We start from the raw sequence: 10,000 nt of genomic DNA, 5'->3' as shown, positions 1-10,000 counted from the left end.
ATCTATATACGATATCAGAAATCCCAACCTTAAACAGCTCACAGGAACTATTGCCTAGGTTATATCTTTTTTAAAAGTATGAAAACTAAAAGGTCAATAGCACAGGGTCAAACTTTGGTTGAAAGAAAGGTCTTGTCACAAAGAATACACATATATGACTCACCATTCAAAAGCTACAAGCAAGGTCCAAGTTTCAGACAGACAGGACAAAAACAATACAACCCCTCCCCTTTCCTGTCTTTCATCACGGAGGCATAAAGAAATTCTGAATCCACATTAGCTTAGGAACATTTGTATTTTGATATGATTTAGTGTGCTCCTGCTAATCTTGAAAAGAATCTGTTTTCATTAATTTCCTGTAAATTTAAATAGCAAACTTAGATTTCATTTTATGGCTCTGCATCCCCTAAATTGAACAAATTGTATATCAATGAGTATTCATGACCCAGTTGTTATTACGAAGACGATTTTTCCTATATATTCCCATGAAAAATTTCTCCAAATGTGGCATTTCACCTTACCCTCCCTCCCGACCAAAAATTTAACATACTTGAATCTGAACTACCTGGGAATGCTTGCATATTGATATGAATGAGTAATCATAGTCCCGTTGTTCTCAAGGAGAAGGTTTTTAAAGATTTATCCTAAATATTCTCACATAAAACTTTGATCCCCTATTGTGGTCATATCCTACTCCCGGAGGTCATGATCTGAATAAAATTAATCTACACTACATGTACTTGGGGTTGCTTGCATATTTTAAATGAGTATCATTCAAGGCCCTGCTGTTATTGATAAAAAGATTTTTCTTACATATTCCATTGTCAAACTTTGATACTCTAATATGGCCCTACCCTACCCCGGGGACTACAATTTGAAACTGCACTACCTGGGGATGTTTGACTATTAATATAATTAATCATACTACTGTTGCTATTGAGAAGAAGACCACTGTTGCTATTGAGAGAAAAACACTTTCCTTTATACCCCCTTTTAAAACTTTGATCCCCTCTATTGTAGCCCCATCTTACCCCCAGGGGTCATGATTTGAACTAACTTCACACTGTCCTTCCAGGGGATGTTTGCATATTAATATGAGTATCCATGGCCATGCTGTAATATTTTCCCCTATATATGCCTATGTAAAACTTTGATCCCCATTGTGGCCTCATCCTATCCTCAGGGACTGCAAATTTAACAAACTTGAATCTTAAGAAGAAAATTTTCAAAGATTTATCCTATTCATCAACTGGGAAAACCTTGATCCTTTATTGTGAACTCACCCTCCCAGTGGGTGCCATAAATTGAACATACTTGAATCTACAATATGTCCGGAAGCTTTCAACTTTTCTAGCCTAGTGGTTTAAGTGACCCCAACCTATTTTTGCCTTTCCTTGATTATCTCCCCTTTGGAGTTGGAAGGAGCATGCATGGCCCTTCATTTGAACAAACTTGAATCCCCTTCACACAAGGATGATTTGTACCAAGTTTGATTGAAATTGGCCCAGTGGTTTTGGAGAAGATGAAAATGTGAAAAGTTTATGAACAGATGGACAACAGAAAAAAAGGTGATCAGAAAAGCTCACTTGAGCTTTCAGCTCAGGTGAGCTGAAAAGTGACAGATGATTGATGTGCAGTGTATGCATAAATATGTAACCCTCCCCCTGAGGCTAGCTGCTGTGGCTGCATATAACTTGACAAATTGTTAAACACCGAGTAACCCCCTCAGCTTTCCTCATTAGGCCAATTAAACCCTGTTCTAATGAATGTTTACACCATGCCTTGGGTTGTTCAGATGACTACCGTGGAAAATAAAATAAATAGGTTTACTTGTGAAGCGATTTAAGGTAAATAAATGCAAGAGGGTGATTAATTATTGGTAATTGCATTCAAGGAATTGCTAATGGCTATCATCCCTATTATATTTCCTATCATTTTACTTGCATTCTTCGTGAATTCCTACACACAACAGGAATTGCTTCATTCAAGCATTTATTCATCCATTGGGGTAAAAGTAGACTTGCTCAAGTCTCTATGTTGTTTTTATTACATTATCATTTCATCCAAATTTTACTGTGTTTCTCTGCTCTCTACCATACTAATGTCACCAAACATTGACATCTATGTTTGGCATTATCAAAAGTATTAAAGACAGCACTGATTATTAAACATAGAGACTTGAGCAAGTCTAGGATAAAAGGGTCACATCCCAAAATGAAGTTGGAAAGGTCATGCAAGTTTGTGTGCTATTTCATTGGGTGATACTTCTGTGCTCAGGTACGGTCCGTAGAATTCACAGACACCAAAAACATAATCAAAAAAACTTAATGGAAGCACCAACACAAGGCCCATGGACCACAATGCTCATCTGATCAGATACATATCGGTCCTGCTGTTGTTCAGCTGTTGTCATTTTTGAAAACATGATTGCAATCTTTATATGGTAATTTCTTTAACTTTTTAATATATGCAAGCAAGCCTTTAAATATTGCAATTGTTTTAAAACTATCAGAAACTGTTCATATGAAAAATAATGAAGACATGTATTTTATTATAACAATAGAAGGCCAATCTCGAAAGCTCACTAAAAGCATGAAACAATTACATAAATCAAAATTGGGATGGGATAGACAGGGAATCCACATATTTTGGAGAAATTAATTTCACAAAAGAAAATATAGGAAGTGGGGTGTGTGTATAGCTACCATACTTCAGGTGCCTGCGGTTGTACACTCAGTGTAGTTAGTTTGGAGAGTTAATGATTTTAATGCAAATAAAGTACAAGATAAATTATCACTAAAATTAAAGTTTTTTTCCACAGAAATGTACATCAATGTGCATTTATAAATAACTACATACAATCTGAAAAATACAAGGTCATACTCCAAAATAATTGTTGAGTTTTTGGCACCTAACTTGTTTTAGATGTTTACTCATTTTCTTTTATTCTTTGAAATACATTTTAAACTGCTTTAAATGACCACTCACAGTACACTAGAAGTATCCTTTTATATACTTTACAGCTAACAAAATGCAGAGAGAAAAATCTGCCAATTTTTCAACTCACTATTTTTTCATCCATACTGAATATTTTGGTGCATTTACCAATAAATGTCCAATACAGGTTGTAGATAGTTTACACCTTTGCATTTGATTACGGAAAGGTGTACACTTTGTAGTCATGCAGTGTGAACAAATCAAGCAAACCCTAAATTCATCAAAATTTATACACGTATTGTTCACAACTGCGGCACATTCATGAGGAAATGGCTATCACAACAATTAGATAACAAAAGCAACAAGAGGCCCATGGGCCACATCGCTCACCTGAGTCACCTCGGTCCATATCAGAAGATTTTCCATATCTATTTGCATGTAAAACCGTAGTCCCTATTATGGCCCCAAACCTTCCCCTGGAGGCCATGGTTTTTGCAAACTTGAATCTACACTATGTCAGAAAGTTTTCATGTAAATGTGAACTTCTTTCGCCCAATGGTTCTTGAGAAGAAGATTTTTAAAGATTTTCCCTATATATTTGTATGTAAAACTTCGATCCCCTATTGTGGCCCCATCCTACCCGGGGGGGGGGGGGGGGGGGGGGGGGGGGGGGGGCATGATTTTAACAAACCTGAATGTGCACTACATCAGAAAGCTTTCATATAAATCTCAGCTTTTTTGGCTTAGTGGTTCTGGGAAGAAGATTTTTAAAGACTTTTCCTATATATTTGTATGTAAAACTTTGACCCCCTATTGTGGCCCCATCCGGCCCCCGGGGGCCATGATCTTAACAATTTATAATCTGCACTATATCAGGAAGCTTTCATATAAACCTCAGCTTTTCTGGCTCAGTGGTTCTTGAGAAGAAGATTTTAAAAGATTTTTCCTATAAATTTGTATGTAAAACTTTGAGGCCCCCCTTGAGGCCCCATCCAATCCCCGGGGTCCATGATTTTAACAAACTTGAATCTGCACTATATAAAAAAAAAAAAAATAATAATAAAAAAACCCAAAAAACTTTGACCTTTTGACCCCCTATTGTGGCCCCATCCGATCCCCGGGGGCCATGATTTTAACAATTTAAAATCTGTACTATATCAGGAAGCTTTCATATAAATCTCAGCTTTTCTGGCTTAGTGGTTCTTGGGGAAAAAGATTTTTAAAGATTTTTCCTATATATTTGTATGTAAAACTTTGATCCCCTATTGTGGCCCCATCTGACCCCCGGGGGCCATGATCTTAACAATTTATAATCTGCACTATATCAGGAAGCTTTCATATAAACCTCAGCTTTTCTGGCTCAGTGGTTCTTGAGAAGAAGATTTTTAAAGATTTTTCCTATAAATTTATATGTAAAACTTTGATCCCCTATTGTGGCCCCATCCGACCCCCGGGGGCCATGATCTTAACAATTTATAATCTGCACTATATCAGGAAGCTTTCATATAAACCTCAGCTTTTCTGGCTCAGTGGTTCTTGAGAAGATTTTAAAAGATTTTTCCTATAAATTTATATGTAAAACTTTGATGCCCCCATTAAGGCCCCATCCAATCCCCGGGGTCCATGATTTTAAGAAACTTGAATCTGCACTATATCAACAACAAAAAAACAAAACAAAAAACCCCCCAAAAAACTTTGACCCCCTATTGTGGCCCCATCCGACCCTCGGGGGCCATGATTTTAACAATTTAGAATCTGCATTATATAAGGAAGCTTTCATATAAATCTCAGCTTTTCTGGCTCAGTGGTTCTTGAGAAGAAGATTTTTAAAGATTTTCCCTATATATTTGTATGTAAAACTTTTACCCCCTATTGTGGCCCCATCCGACCCCCGGGGGCCATGATTTTAACAATTTAGAATCTGCATTATATAAGGAAGCTTTCATATAAATCTCAGCTTTTCCGGCTCAGTGGTTCTTGAGAAGAAGATTTTTAAAGATTTTCCCTATATATTTGTATGTAAAACTTTGATCACCTATTGTAGCCCCATCTGACCCCCGGGGGCCATGATTTTAACAATTTAGAATCTGCATTATATAAGGAAGCTTTCATATAAATCTCAGCTTTTCTGGCTCAGTGGTTCTTGAGAAGATTTTTAAAGATTTTTCCTATATATTTGTATGTAAAACTTTGATCCCCTATTGTGGCCCCATCCGACCCCCGGGGGCCATGATTTTAACAATTTAGAATCTGTATTATATAAGGAAGCTTTCATATAAATTTCAGCTTTTCTGGCTCAGTGGTTCTTGAGAAGAAGATTTTTAAAGATTTTCCCTATATATTTGTATGTAAAACTTTGATCCCCTATTGTGGCCCCATCTGACCCCCGGGGGCCATGATTTTAACAATTTAGAATCTGCATTATATAAGGAAGCTTTCATATAAATCTCAGCTTTTCTGGCTCAGTGGTTCTTGAGAAGATTTTTAAAGATTTTTCCTATATATTTGTATGTAAAACTTTGATCCCCTATTGTGGCCCCATCCGACCCCCGGGGGCCATGATTTTAACAATTTAGAATCTGTATTATATAAGGAAGCTTTCATATAAATTTCAGCTTTTCTGGCTCAGTGGTTCTTGAGAAGAAGATTTTTAAAGATTTTTCCTATATATTTGTATGTAAAACTTTGATCCCCTATTGTGGCCCCATCTGACCCCCGGGGGCCATGATTTTAACAATTTAGAATCTGCATTATATAAGGAAGCTTTCATATAAATTTCATCTTTTCTGGCCCAGTGGTTCTTGAGAAGAAGATTTTTTAATGACCCTACCCTATTTTTACCTTTTCTTGATTATCTCCCCTTGGAAGGTGGCCTGGCCCTTTATTTTAACAATTTAGAATTCCCTTTACCTAAGGATGTTTAGTGCCAACTTTGGTTGAAATTGGCCCAGTTGTTGTTGAGTAGAAGTTGAAAATGTGAAAAGTTTACAGACGGACAGACGGACGGACGCCGGAATATGGGTGATCAGAAAAGCTCACTTGAGCTTTCAGCTCAGGTGAGCTAAAAACATTGGAAATGTAAATACATGACTATGTACGGTATGTAAACATTACCATCAACAGGGAAACTGACACTGAGGACAATTTAAGCTCCAAACCACTATTTAACAATTAGTCTCACCTCTCTGTTAAAGTCTGGTGACCGCAAGGATGTCTTTATATGGTTAAGTTGTTCCTGGAATATTTCTGTCACTGCCGAGGTAATAAGACAGTCATGGTCTGACGAGTGCATGGTCAACAGATCTCTGGACAGAGTCAGACAGGCCTTACAAAAGTTTACTGTGTTTACTGTCAGCGAGATGAAGCAATCATCTGGAACAACATAAAAATTACACATGTATGTTAATATAAGTCACTGGAAATACCAAACTTGTTATGTTAATACAAGTTACTGGAAATACCAAACTTGTTATGTTAATACAAGTCATTGGAAATACATAAATTGTGATGTCAATACATGTATGTACCTTGCATTGGAAATACTTAGCTCATTATATCAATACATATGTCATTGGAAATATTTAATTCATAATGTCAATATGTGCTCTGAAATTTTTACTACTTTCAATGATTGTCTTTTTACATGAGAAAGTCCAAAAATATATATTACACAAAGGTCCCAAATTTATACGTTTTATTTCATACATACCCACCATTAACATAAAGTTTTAAATCCAGCCTTTAATCTTACACAGTGGAAACTCACATGAAATATAAGGCTTCAAATTTAGTAACTGACCATGAGCACTGAAGTTTGAATTTTTACTCTGTGTTTATTTCACAGAAATTTGCTGTAAACAAAAGTTCTCAATCCAATCCCGTATTTATAATATACAATGTATATTAATAAATTCCTTATTTAGACAGGATAGCACAATTAGTACAAAAGATTAGTTTACAATGTGGTCCTTCATCGACAACCATCATGAACATTAGACTTGAAATCTAGACCTGTGTTTACTTCATGGAAACTTGCTGTAAACACAAGACTTGAAATCCAGCCTTGTATTTACTTCACAGAAACTCACCTTAAGGAGGAATAACACACCAGAGAAATCTGATATAAATGGAAAGTGGATGGTATTTAAAACAGTATTTTGTAATTGAAAACTTATTATTAAAGTTTCAAATTTACCATATTTTAGTTTTAAAATGCAGTTTTATCACAAAGTACTCTGAAAAAATCAAAATCCCTGCTAGACTTGAACCCATAATCTACTAATCAACAGTGGACATTACCGTACTGAACTACCCAGCTAGGCAATTAGTTTTAAAAGGAATATAAAAGTATTACTGATATTCATATTTTCATTCATGTTTCAAAAGTAAGTCAGCCATTATGATGATGTGGTATTCCTCCATAAACATAAGGCTTTAAATCTAGTCCTGAGTTTACTTCATAAAACTCGCCATAAATGCGAAGCTTCAAATGCAGCCTTGTACTTACTTCACTGAAACTCACCATAAATGTAAGCCCTGTATTTACTTCACTGAAACTCACCATAAATGTAAGCCCTGTATTTACTTCACTGAAACTCACCATAAATGCAAGCCCTGTACTCTTCACTGAAACTCACCATAAATGTAAGCCCTGTACTCTTCACTGAAACTCACCATAAATGTAAGCCCTGTATTTACTTCACTGAAACTCACCATAAATGCAAGCCCTGTACTCTTCACTGAAACTCACCATAAATGTAAGCCCTGTACTCTTCACTGAAACTCACCATAAATGTAAGCCCTGTATTTACTTCACTGAAACTCACCATAAATGTAAGCCCTGTACTTACTTCACTGTAACTCACTATAAATGTAAGCCCTGTATTTACTTCACTGAAACTCACCATAAACATAAGGCTTTAAATCTAGCCCTGTTGATGCCACTTCTTCAACAAACTTGTTACAGTCCTTATCATTCAAGTGGTTCATTGGTCGCCATTTATCCTCCTTGATAGAAATGAAATGAGTCAATGAATTCAACTCTTAGTTTTATTTCATTCCGGTGACACGGGCATCATCACATTCAATAAGCACAATAACCCACACTCTGCCTTCTAATGTTATCTATAAAATATGTCAGGTTCGTTTGGTTGTCAAAAGTTTAGTGACATTTTGTAGAGATCATTCATGTATAGTTCTTATATAGACGACAACAGTTACTGTTAAATATAGTCTCACTTATGTGCATGATATAAATTTACTATAAATTATGACACACAGTGTATTCAGGAGAATTGATGCTTATCAATCCTTTTCATTTTTTAAACCTCTATATTACACTATCAAGTTAGGGCTGTTCCATTAAAACATATGAGGTACCCGGGGAAGGCACTTTAAAATTTGGGTAACCACCCATAGAAGCATAAAAATGTAATGAGGGACCACTCACAGAAGCAATTTTAGATAGTGCGGCACCACCCATAGAAGTGAAATAAATGTGAAATACACTTTTTCTTTAAATTCAGTATGTATGAATGACTATTTATAACCCCTGAATAGAGGTCTATTTTCAGATGTTCCCAAGCATGATAGTAAAGAGAAGAGTATCTTGGGTCTCATCACCATTCAAATAACTGGCCATCAAGGAAGCTTGATCATAGAACCATCAATTTATTTTATCAAGACTGTCTTTCTTAAACACAATGAGCTAAATCAATTTTATAAGTCTACCTGTTCATAAAAAGCTTAGTATTGTAAATGTTCAAAAACAACTATTAGGCCACAGTTTTTTAATTTAATGGTTTACGGATTTTAAAAATAAAATTTAGGGTCAGTCGGGAGAAAAAAATAATAAACATTTTTAATATCTATCATTTCATTTTCAATAAATCATTAACATTATTTCTTGAGTACAAATAAACAAAACATGTATTTTAAAAATATTAGATGAAAAATTCTTTAGAGTGACTAGAACATCAATATGAATTTTCGGGGAAAAAATGCAGTTTCAAATTCAGTGTATAACTATATACATGTATCTATGTTTCACTTTGGTAGAACATAAGCCGAGAATGTATAAAGTCATATCTCTTTGATGTATTTATATAATGTTGTTCAGTAATTTTGCTGTATTATGCTCAATAAAGATTTTACATTAACAAATTATAAACATAAAGAAAAAAAATTAATATAAGCACTAAATTACAATTGTATGTAGTAATTCCACTTTTAGTTTCAGAATGTTTATACCCCCATGAAATAATTTTTAACCCCATTTTCCCCACATAGACATGCCCATGGAATTATCTACCATCTTTTTGAAAGAAAAGTTTCTTGTTTTTCATTTTTATTTGATACTCAAATTCTTTCCACCACTACACAAGGTATACTAATTTACGAGAAATATGCATACCTTTCTGAGTTTTATCTGGTCATATTTTTTACAGGCGTTCATCATAATATCAAAAGCATCTTACAATTTCTCACTGTTAGAACTATTCCCTGTTAGGATTTTTGACGGCAGAGATGCACGTACATGTATTCAAATACATTTATTATGACAGTCATGTCACTAGTTAGAATAATCTAAATGTGTCTCGGTACAGGTCCTCACCACACTCAAACCGGGTCCGTAGGACATTATCACTTTAATGATAGAACATCCAGTTTAGTAAAGTCGCTAACAACCGTACCTTCCTCTCATCTTTAAACACCCAAATAGCATTGCATATTGTGTTATGTTAGCAGCAAGAATACCGCCAATTGTATGAGAAATATTTATTTCTATCAATTCCTTTATTTCGTGATGAAATGTCATCTCAGCATCTGTTTCGTCGCCAAGAATGATATAGGTATCGTTACTGTCATCGTGCGTGGCCATATCTGTTTACATGGTTTTTAAAAATACGGAATAAAGATATTTCACAAAACGAATAGTGATTACCAAATACAAATCAATACGTTTGCGTTTCACGATTTTCTATTCGTAAAATTGAAAATGCATTTTATTTTTATTTTCGATTTGACATGTTGGGTAGAATCGGCAGAATTAAAAAAAAAACCG

General features: G+C 35.1%; 1 protein-coding gene across 1 annotated transcript in view; it reads right to left on the bottom strand.

Annotated features, from left to right (window-relative positions):
- LOC125663880 (exocyst complex component 8-like) overlaps nt 1–10,000 on the bottom strand; it is a 30,268-nt gene that overhangs the window by 1,463 nt on the left and 18,805 nt on the right. The window contains exons 14-15 of the mRNA XM_056158970.1: nt 7,842–7,944; nt 6,119–6,309 (exon numbers count right to left, since the gene is read on the bottom strand). Coding sequence (XP_056014945.1) covers nt 6,119–6,309; nt 7,842–7,944 — 294 coding nt within the window. The remainder of the gene's footprint in view (nt 1–6,118; nt 6,310–7,841; nt 7,945–10,000) is intronic.

Source organism: Ostrea edulis, chromosome 1, assembly GCF_947568905.1.
Source record: "Ostrea edulis chromosome 1, xbOstEdul1.1, whole genome shotgun sequence".
In the NCBI taxonomy this organism is placed as follows: Eukaryota; Metazoa; Mollusca; class Bivalvia; order Ostreida; family Ostreidae; genus Ostrea; species Ostrea edulis.
The sequence above is the reverse complement of the archived record's forward strand: the minus strand, read 5'-3'. Positions and strand labels throughout refer to the sequence as shown.